Here is an 18,717-nt window from a genome sequence, read left to right on the forward strand (position 1 = left end):
CGCTGATACTTCCTTGTACAGAACAAGTTACTTTGTTCAGTGGTTACCAAAATGTTTCTGGCCTGTGTACCTCCAAATGTTTTTATCATACCATGAGTTCCAGGTCATTCATATGCGTTAATGATTCTCCAACTATAGAACGCAACCCAACTGATGATTAAATGATATTTTATTTTATTAATTTAAACATTTAATTTTTTGGCCTTGGCTTCTTTTTAACTCAAACATAAAAATAAATGTTTCCTTGAAAATAAATGGTATGCATTATAAATAAGTATGGTAATATACATTTAAAAAGACGAATCAGAATAAAGCATTAACTTGCCTTTGTTAGATAAAACTGTTATAACATTTATCATGAAAACTAGAGCTCATCCCAATTCATGCCCTATGAACAGGAAGAAAACACACCTAGGAATAAGTCTGGCAGACAGTAATTATTGTGTGTGATTGGCAGAGTAATACCATTACAGGTATTATTATGAACCTATAATACTGATTAGGTAGAAAAGGCATGCAGCTGATCGCATTCTTTTGTCAACTCAAATCTGCTATTTATGTATACTCGTGCCACGTATGCACCTGGGAGGGAGTAACCCAAAAATGTGGGTGCTCCCTGGACGGACGCATCAGAGCAGGTATTTTTTCTTCTGTATGGAATAAATCCAATAAAAAACATTTTGATAAAAATGTAAGCAAATTATAAGAGAACACAAAAAACTAATTATGAGAATTTCTGAGCACATGGGGTTCAGTTGATTTTCTAGATCGGCTCCATATATTGTATTAAATGTCTTGAGGTAAGGGTGGAGTAACCCAAAAATGTGGGTGCTCCCTGGACAGGCGCATCAGAGCAGGTCTTTTTTTTATATTCTGTATGTGAAAAATCCAATAAAACACATTTTGACAAAAATTTAAGCAAATTATAAGAGAACATGACAAACAAATTATGAGAATTTCTGAGCACATGGGGTTCAGTTGATTTCTTTTCGGCTCCATATATTGTATTAAGTGCCTTGAGGTAAGGATTCCTGAGTACTGATGCTATTATTCATTTGGAATATGCAGGATGGAAGGAGTATATTTTGTGATTTTGTCAACAAGGCTGCTGTTTAAGTGCTTTTAATAAAATACAATGTTTGTCATAAAATAAAGGATTTTTGGTAATAAAATAGAGCAAATACAGAATCGAATCGAATATGCATACCAGTCAAGGGATGGTCTGAAAAACTCTGCATATCTTTCGAGATGTGAATCAAGCTGGAGTTGAGGTTCTTTATCCGGCTCTGAACATCATCCTGGTTCCTCTGAACAAAGTCCAGGATTTTGCCATGATTAATAATTGAGTTGTTTAGACCCGAAAAACATGTCCATAAGCTTGATACATGTTGGTTAAGTCCTGAAAATGGAACACAGAAGAGGAAAGAGAATCACAGAAGACAAGTCATATTGAAGCTTCCATTACTGAGTGGAGTGTCATAAATATATGTAACTACCGGTAGTCAAAAAAGTACAGATGAAGCAAAAGAAACCATGATGCAATTACCTTCTTTTATCTTGTGGATGGAGTCATAGACTCCGTCCAACCTTCCACAGACTCCTTCAAGCTTGGACAGCCTCTTCTCTAGCCCATCACCTGATCTCTTACAGTCACCAATCTCTACTAGTATTGTGCTCTCAAAACGTCTGAGATCTCGATCCATTCCATCTAACCGGTCCCGACTTTCCTCAATGTGTTCTGTCACCTCCTGTTGTATTTTGTCCAGTTCAGAGATAATCTTATCCTTTGTGTTTCCTGTCAATTGATAAAGTATTAGAGGTTCATAGTATGCATTGAGAAAGAACGTGTGCAGAGTCAGTTTGATTAAACCGAGCTCACCCAAGTCAGTGATGACGCTGCCATGTTTTTGTACAGTGTGTTCAAGACCCTTGAGGGTGTCGTTTATAGAGCTGAAGGTCAGGATAACTCCAGACAATTCACCTTGCAATGTCTTCATCTGGTTGTTGTTAATGTAGCCTCCTATCACACTGTGGCCATCTAAAGGTCGCTCACCGTCCAAACGGGGTCCATCACCTCTGGTACCTCCATTTTTATCGGTTGAACCCGTGTTACCAGAACCGCCACCTAAACAATGAAGAAGGAAGACAAACATTTGCCTTTTTCTTGCTCTTTCAGTTACAATATTTTGGGAAATGTTACAATCCATCCATCCATCCATCCATCCATCCATCCATCCATCCATCCATCCATCCATCCATCCATCCATCCATCCATCCATCCATCCATCCATTTTCTGAACCGCTTTGTCCCTACCGAGCATGTTTTTTGGGATGTGGGAGGAAATGTTTTGGAAAATCTTACAAATAACGATTAACTCATTATCACCTGAAACCTAATCATTGCACCGTTTATGTAGTAAAGCAATACAAAGCAGCACTTTAAAAAGCTGTGCCAATCAAGAAAAAGGTTCACACCAATAGGTATTGTTGACAGTCTAAAACCAAATGTCATGCCCGTGCCAGAGCACGCTCGGCCTGCACTTCCCTCGGCCACACGACTTTCGTTACCGTAATGTCTGTCACCTGCTTCTTCTTGTTACGCTGTGTATTTAAGCCCTGCCCGTGTGTTTCTCTCTGTCGGTGTCTACTGTTGTGTCCATTCCTGTCCATGCGCAGTGTTCCTGTTCTTGTCGTCTGGTTTTCCCCCGATCTGTCTGGAGGCTCACAGTCAGAATTTTAACCTTGTCTAAGTGGACTTCATGTCGGTGGGTCTGTCTGTTTGCTGGCCGTGAGTCTTTATCCCGTCTGTGTCTTCGTTTCGCCACCTGACTCCCTTCCAACTACCTTCAGCCTCAATAAACCCTGGTCCAAGCTGCATTTGGTCGCCCTGTTTCGCTCGTTCCTGACACCAAAGCTATTGCTGATGGTAATTATTTTTGACTAATGAATATTACTTAGTTTTGACCAGCCCTTTTCTATTTTTACGGACAAATAGTTTCACGAGTTATTTGCACATTTGGACTGTAAGTGAAATGTCCCAACCTGACATTTCCACCTAACTAGCATCAGTTAGGTGGAAATGGCTGCACACATCTCATTGACACCATTCATGAGTTTATCGATATGGACTTCAGAAGTCAAGCCAAGTGAGTATGCTTAGCTTTGCCACTTAGGGGCAGGATGATAACTTCAACGTAAGATATTTACTCATTGCATTTGGTTGCATGTATATAGTTGTACCTCAACTTGATTGTGAAATAAATGTGGGATTTTCCTTTGTCAGCTTTATTAAAGATGTGCTGCATGTAGTCATCAAAAGTTCTGAAATGTAAAACAAATTATTGTACTAGTTGCTTGAGATAGTAGCTATTTGCTGCATATTTGTGGAACAAACGTGATAATGAAAGACTATTTGCATCAGTGATGCTAGAAAATTGCCAGAAAAGTAATGCAGATGGATGTGCTCAAGGGCTGTCAGTCTTAATTTTCTAGTTGGCCACATCCTAGTGATCTCCTTCAAGGGGTTATGAGAGAGAGCCCATATAAATCTACAATTGTATGTCGCTGAATGGATTTTACACTGACTGATATGGATGATTTGAGGTGGACCACCCTCTCAGAGGGGCTGCTTTGAAGATTTCTCTGTTGACAGACTGGATCGGGTGTTGAGGTGGACCTGTTTCTCATTTGATGTCTTCCTACAGCGCTTCAGCTTGTTAAATGAACTCTTATCATTTTAATTAACATTGTATCGAATCATATTGTGTTAAATGAGGCTCACTTGACATACACTGTTGCCTAGTCATCTTGGAAAAGAGGATTCCTTCCTCTGTGGCAGCTTTTTTAGTTTTTCCTTGTGATCAGTAAATGTCAAGACATGGGAATAAGGTGGATAATTAAATTGGATTTGATTACTTTATCACATATAATCAACAAATTGATGGATAACCAGTTTGGAAATTAATAAATAATTATTCATTCATTCATTCATTTTCTGACCTGCTTAGTCCCCACGGGGGTCGCGGGCATGCTGGAGCCTATCCCAGCCGTCATCGGGCAGTAGGTGGGGGACACCCTGAACTGGTTGCCAACCAATCACAGGGCACACAGAGACGAACAACCATTCGCACTCACACCTAGGGACAATTTGGAGTGCTCAATCGGCCTATCAAGCATGTTTTTGGGATGTGACCCACGCGGACACGGGGAGAACATGCAAACTCCACACAGGGAGGGCCGGAGGTGGAATCGAACTCGCACCCTCCTAACTGTGAGGCGGACGTGCTACTCACTGCTCCACCGAGTCGACCAATAATTATTCATCTCTTTTAAAATTAATTTTAAAGGATTGCTAACAAAAATGCTTGCAATATCTCATCTCAGGGTGGTTGAAAGTGAAGACAATTGGCACCTGTGGCATTACGCTCACTGAGCATCTCAGAATTCACAGATCTCTTTGTGTAATGTAAACCCCACACCATTGCAGAGATTACGTCCGCAGTGAGCTTCACAATCGGTGAAATCTGTGGTATAGAAATACTCAGTACTAAAATATATTACAGACACATTTACAATATTTCATACATTGAAGGGACTGGGAGACAGGGGTTATGATAAACATATTATACAGTGTTAATTATCACTCGTCTAGTCACCGTGGGATGGTGGGAAACGTAATTTTGATCTCTTTGTGTGTCTTAACGTGAAGAAATTGACAATAAAGCAGACTTTGACTTTGATCTAACATCATCACAACCCATCATCATGCAAGTCAAGATTTTTTTTAAACTAAACAGAGGTGTCAAATCCAGGCCCACAAAGTAGAATCCCTGCCCCAGTTTGGCTTTAGCCACAGGTGGTTGGAATCAACCAACGGGAGCTATCTTCCGATAGCTTGATTCTCAGCCGATTCAGTTGATTAGAAGTACCTGCGGCGAAAGCCAAACTGTGGCAGGGTTTCTACTTTCTGTACCTGGATTTGACACCTCTGAAACAAACTTATGTCACACGGTAGACTTGGGGTGGGCAATTCTGGTCCTTGAGGGCCAGTGTCCTGCATGTTTTATAGGTCTCCCTGCTGCAACACATCTAATTCAAATAATCAAGATTGTTATCCAGCATCTGCAGACCTTGCTTATTCACTGACCAGTGGAATCAGGTGTGTTGCAACAGGGAGACATGGCCCTCGAAGACTGGAATTTCCCACCCCTGCGGAAGACAGACAGACAGATACTTTATTAATCATACATCAACATCAAGCCTGAGTTATTATTGGACAAAAATAAAATCCACTGAATTACCAGGCCGCAAACCCAGAACCTGCAATGGAGTGGAGTTTACTATATTTCTATTTTATTATCTTGTAATTGTGTAATTATTTGGTTTCATCACAGAAGAAAAATTAGATGGCCATTCATTTATCAACACACTTCAGCATTACAATACACCTTACATTTATTGGTGCAGCGTGTGACATCCTCTTGCAGGAGACGTATTTCATCCTGCAAATGAGAGCACATCCGGTTGCAGGCACTCCCAGAGTCCACACTCAGCTGAAGTCGGTTGATGTGGTTCTGCAGGCGACCAAGTGCATCCTTGGAATGATTCTGCAGCTTCAGCAACTCATTCTTCACTTTCCCACAGATTTCGCAGTCCTGCCCAAGTAACTCCACCTCTGTCACGATGCGGTTAAAGTGTTCACCGTGAGCACCAGTCAAAGCCTTAATCTTACGGATGTCATGGCTCAGGTCCACAACCTGTGATATAAACATTTTTATGTTAATATCCGATCGTAGCAACATCCATCCATCCATCTTCTTCCACTTATCCGAGGTCGGGTCGCAGGGGCAGCAGCTTTAGGAGGGACTCCCAGACATCCCTCTCCCCAGCCACTTTATCTAGCTCATCCCGGGGGATCCCAAGGCGTTCCCAGGCCAGCCGAGAGACATAGTCTCTCCAGCGCATCCTGGGTCGTCCCCGGGGTCTCCTACCGGTGGGACATGCCCGGAACACCTCCCCAGGGAGGCGTCCTGGAGGCATCCTGATAAGATGCCCGAGCCACCTCATCTGGCTCCTCTCAACGTGGAGGAGCAGCGGCTCTACTCCGAATCTCTCCCCGATGACCGAGCTTCTCACCCTATCTCTAAGGGAGAGCCCGGACACCCTGTGGAGGAAACTCATTTCGGCCGCTTGTATCCTAGATCTCATTCTTTCGGTCACGACCCATAGCTCGTGACCATAGGTGAGGGTAGGAGCGTAGATCGACCGGTAAATCGAGACCTTTGCCATTTGGCTCAGCTCTCTCTTCACCACGACGGACCGGTACAAACTCTGCATTACTGCCGACGCTGCACCGATCCGCCTGTCTATCTCGCGCTCCATCCTGCCCTCACTCGTGAACAAGACCCCAAGATACTTGAACTCCTCCACTTGGGGCAGGATCTCATCCCCGATCCGGAGAGGACATTCCACCTTTTTCCGACCGAGGACCATGGACTCGGATTTGGAGGTGCTGACCCTCATCCCGACCGCTTCACACTCGGCTGCGAACCGCTCCAGTGAGAGCTGGAGATCACGGACTGAAGAAGCCAACAGCACCACGTCATCTGCAAAAAGGAGTGACGCGATGCTGAGGTCCCCAAACCGGACCCCCTCAACGCCTCGGCTGCGCCTAGAAGTTCTGTCCATAAAAATTATGAACAGAATCTGTGACAAAGGGCAGCCTTGGCGGAGTCCAACCCTCACTGGGAACGAATCCGACTTACTGCCGGAAATGCGGACCAAACTCTGGCATCGGTGATACAGGGACCGAACCGCCCTTATCAGTTGGCTCGGCACCCCGTACTCCCAAAGCACCCTCCAGAGAACCTCCCGAGGGACGCGGTCAAACGCCTTCTCCAAGTCCACAAAACACATGTGGACTGGTTGGGCGAACTCCCATGCACCCTCGAGGATCCTGCTGAGTGTGTAGGGCTGGTCCACTGTTCCAGGGTCAGGACGAAAGCCACACTGCTCCTCCTGAATCCGAGGCTCGACCTCCCGACAGATCCTCCTCTCCAGCACCCCTGAATAGACCTTACCAGGGAGGCTGAGGAGTGTGATTCCCCTGTAATTGGAACACACCCTCCGGTCCCCCTTCTTAAAGAGGGTCTGCCAATCCAGAGGCACCGTCCCCGATGTCCACGCAATGCTGTAGAGGCATGTCAGCCATGACAGCCCCACAACATCAAGAGCCTTTAAGAACTCCGGGCGGATCTCATCCACCACCGGGGCCCTGCCACCGAGGAGTTTTTTTTAACTAAGTGACTTCAACCTCCGAGATTGGAGAGTCCGCCTCAGAGTCCTCAGGAACTGCTTCCACAATGGAAGGCGTGTCGGTGGAATTGAGGAGGTCTTCGAAGTAATACCCCACCGACTCACGACATCCCGAGTCGAGGTCGCAGCACACCATCTTTACTGTAAACAGTGTTGACCGTGCACTGCTTCCCCCTCCTGAGACGCCGGATGGTGGACCAGAATTTCCTCGAAGCCGTCCGGAAGTCATTCTCCATGGCCTCGCCAAACTCCTCCCACGCCCGGGTTTTTGCCTCAGCAACCGCCGAAGCCGCGTTCCGCTTGGCCATCCGGTACCTGTCAGCTGCCTCCGGAGTCCCGCAGGCCAAAACGGCCCTATAGGACTCCTTCTTCAGCTTGACGGCATCCCTTACAACTGGTGTCCACCAGCGGGTTCGGGGATTGCCGCCAACAACCTTACGGCCACAGCTCCGGTCGGCTGCCTCAACAATGGAGGCACGGAACATGGTCCACTCGGACTCAATGTCCCCCGCCTTCCCCGGGACGTGGGAAAAGCTCTGCCGGAGGTGGGAGTTGAAGCTCTTCCTGAAAGGGGATTCTGATAGACGTTCCCAGCAGACCCTCACAGAGCGTTTGGGTCTGCCAGGTCGGACCGGCATCTTCCCACACCATCGGAGTGAACCCACCACCAGGTGGTGATCAGTTGACAGCTCCACCTTTCTCTTCACCCGAGTGTCCAAAACATGCGGCCGCAAATCCGATGACACGACTACAAGGTCGATCAACGAACTGCGGCCTAGGGTGTCCTGGTGCCAAGTGCACACATGGACACCCTTATGCTTGAACATGGTGTTCATTATAGAAAATCCGTGTCGAGCACAGAAGTCCAATAATAGAACACCGCTCGGGTTCAGATCGGGGGGGCCGTTCCTCCCAATCACGCCCTTCCAGGTCTCACTGTCATTGCCCACGTGAGCATTGAAGTCACCCAGTAGAACGATGGAGTCCCCAGAAGGAGCGCTCTCTAGCACATCCTCCAGGGACTCTAAGAAGGGTGGGTACTCTGAGCTGCCGTTCGGTGCATAGACCCAAACAACAGTCAGGACCCGTCCCCCCACCCAAAGGCAGAGGGAGGCTACCCTCTTGCTCACCGGGGTGAACCCCAATGTGCAGGCGCCCAGCCGGGGGGCAATAAGTATGCAAACACCTGCTCGACGCCTCTCACCGTGGGCAACTCCAGAGTGGAAGAGAGTCCAGCCCCTCTCGAGAAGGCTTGTACCAGAGCCCAAACTATGTGTAGAGGCAAGTCCGACTATGTCTCGTCGGAACCTTTCTGCCTCACACACCAGCTCGAGCTCCTTTCCAGCCAGAGAGGTGACATTCCATGTCCCCAGAGCTAGGCTCTGCAGCCGGGGATCGGACCGCCAAGGTCCCCGCCTTTGGCCGCCGCCCAGCTCACTATGCACCCGACCCCTTTGGCCCCTCCTACAGGTGGTGAGCCCATTGGAAGGGGGACCCACGTTTTGTTTTCGGGCTATGCCCGACCGGACCCCATGAGCGAAGGCCGGGCCACCAGGCGCTCGCCTTCGAGCCCCACCCCCAGGCCTGGCTCCAGAGAGGGGCCCCGGTGACCCGCGTCCGGGCGAGGGAAAACTATGTCCATATATTTTATTCATCATAACGGGTCTTCTGGCCCCTCACCTCGTAGCAACATCTGTATTTTAATCTCTTTGTGAGTTGCAACATTTGGGTTTATGTTATTTACCCTTATCACATTTTTACACAAGTCTGTGATTTGAATATAATTTAACATAACTGAAGTTAGAATGAAGCAGACCCCAGTTTGTAGAATCTAATCCAGCCTTCCCGTGGGGGTATAAAACAGAACACTGGCAACAATTGCCTACATCGCAATGTTGTTACTGTTAGAAATGTTGTCACAGTTCTTCACACTGGTTAATTTGAATGGTTGTTCAATAATGTTAATGTTTAAAGTGTAGGCTTTTAATTACCTTATCAATAAGAGAGTCTCCAGACACAGACAGGTCTTTGAGTTTTGTGTTAAAATGTCTGATTTGATCCTCATTGGCAATCACTCTCCACTCCAATGATTTCCTTGTTGTGTTATCTTTTTCTCCTCCTATTCCCAGTAATTCTCCTCTTCCCACTGTCCCACTTACCCCATCTACACCAGTGCCACTACTGCTTCCAGCAATACTACCTTGACTCCCACCAGTGCCAGCACTGCCACCACTAGTGCTACCTCTGCCCCCGCCAGTGTCACTGCCACCACCAGGAGTGTCAGCGTTGCCTGCACCATTCCCCTCTCCTCTTACTACTTCTCCTCCAGCAATGTTTCTACAGCCACACTCCTCCAGTTTCCTGTTCAAGAGGGAGGTTCTGTTTTCTAGTTTTGATAGTGTCTTGTCATGTTCATTCACACTTTGCTTCACAAGCCCCACATCCAGCTCCACATCTGTAATCCTGAAGGCCTGATCATCAAAGCGGTCCAGGAACACAGTCCGAAGGTCACCAAGTTCTCTCTGGAAATAGTCCTTTAAATCATTTTCCAAATACGCGCAACTTTGTTCGGTTTGCTCCATTGTCCCATTGAGCCGTCGTTCCAAATCCTTCAGTCGATTATTTAGTTTATCCTCAGTTACCACGACAGCCCCACCACTAACCCTTTGTCCACCTTCAGCACCAATCTCACCGCCTCTGAAGACTCCATCCTTATTACTGCTGCCACTTCCTCCCTTAAGCTCATTGTTCAGGCGGTTGTGCAGGACATCAACATTATCTGCTGCTGTGCTGATCTTCCGCTCAGCATCTGTGACGCGGTTTCGGAGGTCATTGATGGTGTCACAACATCTTTTTGAGCTCGCTATTTCCCGCCGCAATCCATTGATTTCTTGTTGATAACGAACATCCATTGCATTAAGCTGCTTCTCCAGGGCCCGGATTCTTTCCTGGTCTTCCTGCTGCTGCCTGTGCAGGTCCTTCACACCAGCCTAAATACAAACACATAATTGAACATATTTTTCTGTGACAAGCAGCGTGATGACATAATGGAGAACTAATACCTGACAGGAGGAACACGATAGTGAAACCCTTCTTTCAAGCTCCTCAAGGATCTCCTCCTTCAATGAGTTCAGACTTTTTCCACTCGAACTTCCTCCAGGAGGACCTCCTTCCAGATCATTTCCTTTTCCATTCACGAGATGATTGTTGATGCTTACAAGGGTTTTATCATGAGCCTAATACAAAGGACCAACAATCTAAATGACATTTTCTTTCTTTCTTTTTGACAGATGTAATATCTTCCAAAGCAGAGAGTAACAGAGTTACTAAAAGAACTACTGCAAATGAACAGCTTAAAGTTGTTATGTGGGTCATAAATGTGTGGTGTGTCTGTTTTGTTCATTGACCCATTAAAGGTATGAGCGCATTACAGTGTTTCAACCAATGGAGCGCTGTTACGCATGTCTACCTTTAAAACCGGGAACGCAGATGCATCATTTTTGTTTCCCTTGATTAATTCTTGATCTCATAGCCAATGAAATGCATTAGAATTAACAAGTGATGGCACCGTTGGCTTAGAAGAATTTCCAGGAATTTAGAAGTACAAATTCAAAATAAGTGAGGACGCACTTGAGGATTTTGAATCAGGGGAATTATTAGATCGAGATTTGTGGCTAAATATATGTTTGTGGACAATGGGGAAGAAGAAGAATATTTTGAAGGCTTTGAGTCAGAATGGAGGACTAATTCTAATCGAGGCTGTTTAATTGGGTAGAATCTTTAAAAAATATATTGAATGTTTGTAGAAATAAAATCAGGTTCATGTGAAAGTGTAAGTTTTCAAATGTTTTTTGAATTATGCTACAGGGGCTGAGATATCAATTATTTTGGAGGCGTTGACGATATTGTACAATTTCCAGTAAAACCAGGTTTTCAAAAGTGTGACTAAAAACAAATTGTGGCAGGGTTTCTACTTTCTGATCCTGGATTTAACAACTCTGACTGTTCAATAACAAGGCAGGTTCTGTGACACTGGCATTTATAACAACACTAATAGGAGTAACATGAAAGAATATGTTACCTGTGTGCGATTGTCAAGTTGATCCAGTTTGGTCTGAATGCTGTAGATTGTGTCTTTAATCTCTGGTTGAGCTGCATCAGCAGGGTTTCTTGCTCCGGAGGATATACCACCATTGCCATTAAGACCAGGTTTGTTGACCCCCCCGTGATAGTTCTCATTCATAGAGGTGATGGTAGACTGCAAGTCCTCAATAGTCTTAGTCAGGGTATGAATATTTTCCTCCAGCAGCTTCATCTTTTCATTATCAACTCTTCCTGCAGACAAAATGCAATTTCAGTTTTTGTCTTCACGTGACACCAGAGGAAGGCAAAGAAAACAGAATTCAACAAGACACTAAAGATACCTAAAGTTACATGTTTATTGAGTTTTACTATTTACCGTATTTTCCGGACTATAAGGCGCACCTAAAAGCCTAAAATTTTCTCAAAAGCCGACAGTGCGCCTTATAGCCTGGTGTGCCTTATATATGGACCAAATTCCTAGATTTAAACTGGCCTGAAGCATTGTGCCATTAAATCAATCATAAGTGGCCCGCTGAAGACTATGAATTATGAATCAAAAAGACTATGGATCATTATTTTGTGATTATAAAGTAATTTGTTGTGTCTGAAGTTGAAATAAAAAAGATAAAATGGAGAATGATTTGATTTGGATTAAAAATCTGACATGATGCATTAATGGCGCGCCTTATATAGGGACAACGTTTTAAAATTGGCCATTCATTGAAGGTGCGCCTTATAGTCCGGAAAATACGGTAATTTGACATCTCTATTACTCAAACACGGTGTCCAATAAAATCTGGTTCCTGTCAAGCGGTTTTCATTGTTGTGCTTATAAAAATTTGAATGGACTTACCACTGTGGCCTCCATTCTGTCCAAAGCCAGTATTGACTCCTCCCTCTCCAGTGTTCATTCCATTTCCTCTATGTCCTGGATGGAGCTCAGGCCCATTGGTGCTTCCTGTCCCACCAAGTGGACCATTGCTACAGTTGTCACCACTGTAACCCTGGCAACACTTCCACTCCAGCTGCGTTGCCATTTTATAGGCTACTTTGTACCTAGGCCTCATGTAGGTACGATAGCTGTAAGGACATATTTTAGAAAACTGAAAAAGTGGAAATCATCATTCAAACCATTCTCAGAGTGTTTTCACAAGTTGAATGCTTTGGTGCAAAGTAGTGATGGGTCCGGCAACACCGATGCGTTGGCACACGTGTCGAGCTTATAGAGCGAAGCCCCGTGTCGGTGCACGTATCGCTTTAAAAAAGTCACGTGACTGAACGAGCAGCCAAAGCTCTGTTGAAGGAAGCGCATTGTCAACGGGATGGATCTGCTAAAACAATATCTGATCTTTTGCAGTTCATCCTCGAAGTTATCAAGAATTATGGAGCAGCCCCAAGTCAGATACTGGGACAATCAAGACCCACTACACTGCACCCCAGCCTCATCTGTGCCACGTGAGTAGGTGTTTTCAACGGCGGGGGAAATTGTGTCCAAAAAGCGCAACAGGCTCAATTTCCAAACATTGGTATTGTTTTAAATAAAAATGTGTAAAAGAAAATTCCAGTGCGCAAGCATCCTCTTTCACAATACGTTCACTTAGATTTGCATGTTATGATCCATGTTCACATTATTGATTGACTGTAACTAAAAAATAAAATATACTTTCAATTTAAATGAATATGTGAAAGAATACAATATAAAATATAATTACTTAAATTAATTAATGTATATACTTGGTCATCAAACCAGTGTCTGTCGAGTCTGTCAACTAGGTTGCCTGTAGTATTTTTAAGGTCCAGCGAGTGTCAGCAATCAGCGACACAGTATCGACACAGTGTCAATACAGTTTGGCAATGTGTCAAAACCATACATGACGCCTCATGGACCCATCACTACTAGTACAAAGGATGTCTAAATTGTGACACTGTTAAATTAGCGGGACAGTCATTAGCATTGCTGCCTCATACTAAGAAGGTCCCTGCTTAATTTTGTCATGATCTTTTGTTCTCTAGTACTTTTCCAGTGCCTGAGCCAGGTGGATGGGAGCAACCTCCAGCACACACCTGTTGGGCAGCCCGATTAGACAACTTTTTAAGTGCTGGGGAGAAGAAAACCGGTTGCCTGAATATTGTTGCTGTTTGTTAGTTGTTCCTGATTGAGCGTGTGATTGTTTCTAGTTACAGCTATCTTGTGGGTAATTTTTGTAATTACCTTGGGTTAATTACTTACTTCTTTATCACGTTAGGCAGAGGTTTTTTTTGTGTTTTTTTTGTTTGAGTTATTCCGAGTTAATGTTTTTATTTCACTAACACGTGTTTTTCAGCTCTCTTGGTTGAATAAACATATGTGCTTATACATATTGTGTTCTGGCTCTGCTTTGGGGTTCAACATTCTGGGCACATGGCCGTGACAAATCTTTAACATGAAAAACTCTACACCTCACTTGGTGTGACTTTTGTGTGTGCAGGTTATCATCTTTATCAACACTTATGATGGCTTTGTTGAACATTTCAGTTTTCAATTGAAGCTTCATTGTTAGCTTTTGCAATGAAAAGAAACATTTCTTGGAAATTATTGCATTCAAATTTATAACATGTTGGGTGTCAATTTATAACAGTTTTGATTTTGCATATGCCACCGTTTTTTTTTTTTTTCTTCTTCACGACCTTTGTCCTTCCTTTGTTGACCTAACTACGACCTGATCATGTGGCTCTCTGGTTTCTTGTTTTTATTCTGTCTAGAGAGTAGAGATGCTGCAGTCCACCACAAATATGTTTGAAATGAGTTTTCAACCAATCAGGCCATTTGAAAATAGAGAGTGACCCTTGATTGCATCAGATTGTCATGCTGAAGAGACAACTCACAAATACCAGAGAATTAAAACGAAAAGCAGGCATGCAAGAAGAGCAGATGTTAAAGTAATTCAACAGTCTGTGTCAGATCTTTACCAAACTCATCTTGACAGTGACACTGCTCTGTTTACATAGTATTTTTTTAACACCCAGTGTGAGTCAACAGGAGGGAATAAAAAATATTTAGATAAGGGGTGTGTTAGTGTGTGTTGGACTGATGAGTGCATTAGTGTGTCTTCAGTACTCACACGACCACACGGCTGCACTGACCGCTGCCCCAGGTACAAGGATGGTAGTCTGGTTTCACATATGTCTCGACTCCGTCTTCAACCACACAACTTATGGTCTTTGTTACCACGTATGCACACCAATTCCTGGGGAACACACATTTTTTAGCTCTTCGTTTTGCAGTCTATTCTCAATGTAACAGTCTCACATAATGGTTCACTTTTCAAACATACCTATCCCACATCAACATACATTTTTAGCTTTCATGAATCCAGAAAAAAATTTGCATTGTGAACTGATCCATGGAACATGTTTTTCTCTCCCATATTATTTGACCATGTCACCTACATTTGAATCACAACTTCTGTGCTTTACACAACAAGCGTGGTAATTTTACTGTGACTCAAGTTTACAACCGTGCTCTTTTTTTTCCTTTTTTTCAACTTTTATTAACAACAAATAAATGCTTTAAATTCAGTAGTAGTCATCCAGGTTATATGATTCTTGCTTAAAACTAGGTAGGGGGGAGGACACTACTATTTGGCTTTACTTGTCAGCTCTGTGGACGGCGCAGCTCTAGCAAGTGATTTTCTTTTTACGGGCTTAAAACACTATTTGGAAGATGTCCCAGTAACACTCGTAAAAAAATGCCCCCCTACAGCCTTTAAGTTGGCTATCCCTGAAGTAAATGGATGCATCTTGCAAAATTCCAACAATAAATTTTTCACCTTGTCATTATGGTGAGTTGCGTGTCTAAAATATGGGTAAATATGGAAAAGGTGAAGGCAGACATGAAACGTAAAGCAATGAGCGTCACGATACAGAATATAATAGAAATACAAAACATTTATTTGGGATTGGATTGCTCAACTACTATAAAGTGTCCCCTATAAAGAACAACACATGTTAACATAGTTCTTCCCACTTTGCTCAAGGCACTCATTAGAGCTCTCTGGTAGCTTCAGCTTCACACAGCAGAATTGTCATGACAGAGTCCAATTACGGGGTAATTCCCAAGAAATGCTTAGCACATGGTGTTTGTACCGTTTGCTGACATCATCGGTGAATGATGAATATGTTGAACATATTCGTTCAGAGCAGACAAAGCATGACACTGTGGGCTTGATCCCTAGTAGCTGAATCATGTGTTCACTGTACATATACAGTGCTCACTGTTGTAGGGTGTATTGCATATGATGTACATTTGTAGTAATATAGTGATCTTTTATTAAAATCCCTCGATTCTCCTGGCGATCGTAACACTCCTCATAATAGTCCCAAATAATTTTATCAGATATTCCTCTCGTGAGTGATGTGATCATACTCTCGACTGTTCGGTCCACTTTCGATTTCAAATTATGGTTATTCAACATGTTGGATTGTTTTGGTTGGACTTCTCACCATTTGTGGTGTGCCCGAGAACAAAGGACAATGCAACTTGTTGACAGTGACTTGCAGCCAATAAGAAAGCGAGCTAAAGAGGCAGTGTGGAAACACAGTTGGGAAAACAAAATCAAAACACAAAGTGCAGTCTAACTGTGCGCAAGCTTGGCGTTTTCTTTCTTTTGCTATTTAGCTAGACTTTGTGCAAGTAGATTTGTGGGCGTAACGGGGACGTTTGCGCATTTGTGTGCAGTTGTGGGATGGAAGTAACATTTTCCCAGCTAATCTGTGCCGTGTCCCTTATTTAAATCAAAGCACAAAACATAGTTCGCCGTGCCTGACATTAGGGAAACAAGAGAATCACTCAAACCGGGGATCATAGCCGCGGCCCTGACGATATATACACCAAAATCTCATTAGACCACCTGGAATTTGACAAAAAAAAAGGTCTGTGGTGTATAAAAAGGTAGGACACCAACACCTCATCCTAACTGTGAAGTAGCGTGGCGGAATCATCACGGTTTGGGACTGCTTTGCTCAAGGCCTGGACGTAATGATATGATTGAGGGAAAAATTGATTATCACTTTTGCATGATAAAGTAAGATCATTTGTCTGCTAAATGAAGCTGAACAGATGGGTAATGCAACAGAACAACGATGAAAACGACAGAGAAAAATGCAGACAGACATTATTACATGATAAAAGTGAGTCACACCAGACATCCCAAGAATCATGCTGCTCAAACTACAACAGTTTTTTAAAGAGGAATGGTCCAAAACTCCACATGACCAATGTGTAGTTCTGATGTCAAGAAACCAGTCGTACTTATTAATTACATATACACTTGGGCTGTCCTGTTTACTGCTTGATGTTTTCTCTACTAGTCATGATCAAAATGATTTATGGCCTACTTAAAATAGTCATGTAATAAAATATAATCTTAAAGAAGAACTCCTGTGCCTTCACCACAATTTTATGTTAATGACTTTTGAGACAAGGTTTTAACAGCTCTGTCTTATTTAAAAACATTCAAATTAGATTGACCAAGTATATAGCAGAAAGTGTTTTTAGAAGAAATAAGTAATTTTATAGTTATGACTTTTGAGACAAAGTTTTAACAGCTCTGTCTTATTTAAAAACATTCAAATGAGATTAACCAAGTAGATAGCGGAAAGAAGTGAAACTCATGACATTCAATTCATAAACTGTGTCCATTTATAAATGTTAACATTGAAGGCTTTATTTTTACAGAAATGTAATTTGTATGGCAATGTTCTATTAAATTCATATAAAGCAGTTGTTGAAAAACTTGGCTTCAATCTCAGACCTTAAGGTCTTGTGATGTGTTAACAATTTCAATTTCCAATCCGCCTGACTTCTGTGGCAGCTGAACAAAAAAGCATGGTAATATCATAAGGTCATATAAGAAAACATTTTTCCCATGATGTTAAGGGGGAATGGGTGGGGTGGTTTAAAAAGCTCAAAGCATTATTCATACATTTGCAATATTGATACATTAGTCACTTTTGTGGAGAACCACACTCCTCTTTTTGGCATGTTCGGGCCCAGGATGTCATTCAAAACACAGTGAACTGTGTAAAGGCCCAACGATTTATTTTCTGCTCAAGGTCTGACATCATTCTAGAGTGTGTGTGCGCGCGCACACGTGTGTAAATAAGTATCTGAAGGAAAGAAAAGAATGATACTGTGAAACATCAAGAAAATGCAGTTCCATTGAGTTCTATCCAGAGGCTGTTGAAAGACTGTTTTAGTACCAATAGTAAAGCTGTTTAATCGAATTGGGAAGCACTCCATCACTCCAATGATAGAATAAAATTAAAACACTATGTTTTTTAGGTTGTTGTTGGTCTAAAGTTGTTCACTATTCTTTATTTTTGTTAGTTTTGTTATTTATTCAATTTCTGAGAGGGAATCTGTTTTTCCATGGTAAACGGATTTCAGCAGTTAAAAATGTAGGCTGTGAAGAGGGAGCAACAGCAATGTGTACATGTTCTATTAGGGTGGACAATATCTGTACAATGTGATGCTCATATATGTACAATTATTTTATTATTTCATGCAAACATAACTGCTCAATCGGAACACGTATACAACACACACAACTGGATGAACACACACAAGGGGGTGAAGTGACACCCCCACACTCAGGTACGAAATGGTCATGTGACAAGTTCCCGCCTCAGGTACGAAATGGTCATGTGACAAGTTCCCGCCTTTCCGGACAGTAAAAAAAAAAGCTGACCTGGAGACATAAGCTGTTGTTTCATCTGCCTTGTGTATTGACCGCCATTAAACAACCCAAGAAGATCTTGCCAATAAAGAACCAACTCTATACTCCACATCTTTCTCTTCCTGGCTCAACAACGGACATCCCGCACAACACGCAACAGCTGTGTTTCAGTTTTTGATGTCATAGATGTTTTTATCATTTATCCATCTGCTTAGTCCTCAGGGGTCACAGTGTTACACTCTTTTGTAGTATGTCAATAGCATCCTGTTGATTTGACCATTTATTTTTTTGTTATTCAGAAGTGACTTTGGGAACACAAACACTGAAACAAAAATTTTACCTACATTACATAAATTCATATGCGCAAATAAAATCACAACACAGCTTTGTATAAAATGTGGTAAGACTGAAGTTGCATTTACAAATATTTCTTCAGCCAGTTCACTCTTCAGATTTTCAGAAAATGTAATTTCTCACAAGATGCATCTCAACCCTCAGCCCTTATTACATGCACTACTCTTCTGCTATTGAAATTTACATGAACAGCTCCACTTATATAGACAATATTTATAATTGTCATACTGCGTTACCCATTCCTGTTAAA

General features: G+C 43.0%; 1 protein-coding gene across 3 annotated transcripts in view; it reads right to left on the minus strand.

The window, feature by feature from the left end:
- Positions 1 to 18,717, minus strand: part of emilin1b (elastin microfibril interfacer 1b) — a 41,364-nt gene that overhangs the window by 13,672 nt on the left and 8,975 nt on the right. The window contains exons 2-10 of one of the 3 annotated variants that reach the window (XM_085908336.1): positions 14,499 to 14,624; positions 12,251 to 12,477; positions 11,396 to 11,649; positions 10,377 to 10,550; positions 9,306 to 10,304; positions 5,453 to 5,756; positions 1,982 to 2,125; positions 1,547 to 1,795; positions 1,208 to 1,399 (exon numbers count right to left, since the gene is read on the minus strand). In XM_085908336.1, the coding sequence (XP_085764462.1) occupies positions 1,208 to 1,399; positions 1,547 to 1,795; positions 1,982 to 2,125; positions 5,453 to 5,756; positions 9,306 to 10,304; positions 10,377 to 10,550; positions 11,396 to 11,649; positions 12,251 to 12,477; positions 14,499 to 14,624 (2,669 nt within the window). Of the gene's footprint in view, positions 1 to 1,207; positions 1,400 to 1,546; positions 1,796 to 1,879; positions 2,126 to 5,452; positions 5,757 to 9,305; positions 10,305 to 10,376; positions 10,551 to 11,395; positions 11,650 to 12,250; positions 12,478 to 14,498; positions 14,625 to 18,717 lie in introns of all 3 variants that reach the window. The other 2 variants (XM_085908335.1, XM_085908337.1) reach the window with 2 other exon arrangements.

Source organism: Syngnathus leptorhynchus, chromosome 3 (assembly GCF_054491065.1).
Source record: "Syngnathus leptorhynchus isolate UIUO chromosome 3, UIUO_Slep, whole genome shotgun sequence".
In the NCBI taxonomy this organism is placed as follows: Eukaryota; Metazoa; Chordata; class Actinopteri; order Syngnathiformes; family Syngnathidae; genus Syngnathus; species Syngnathus leptorhynchus.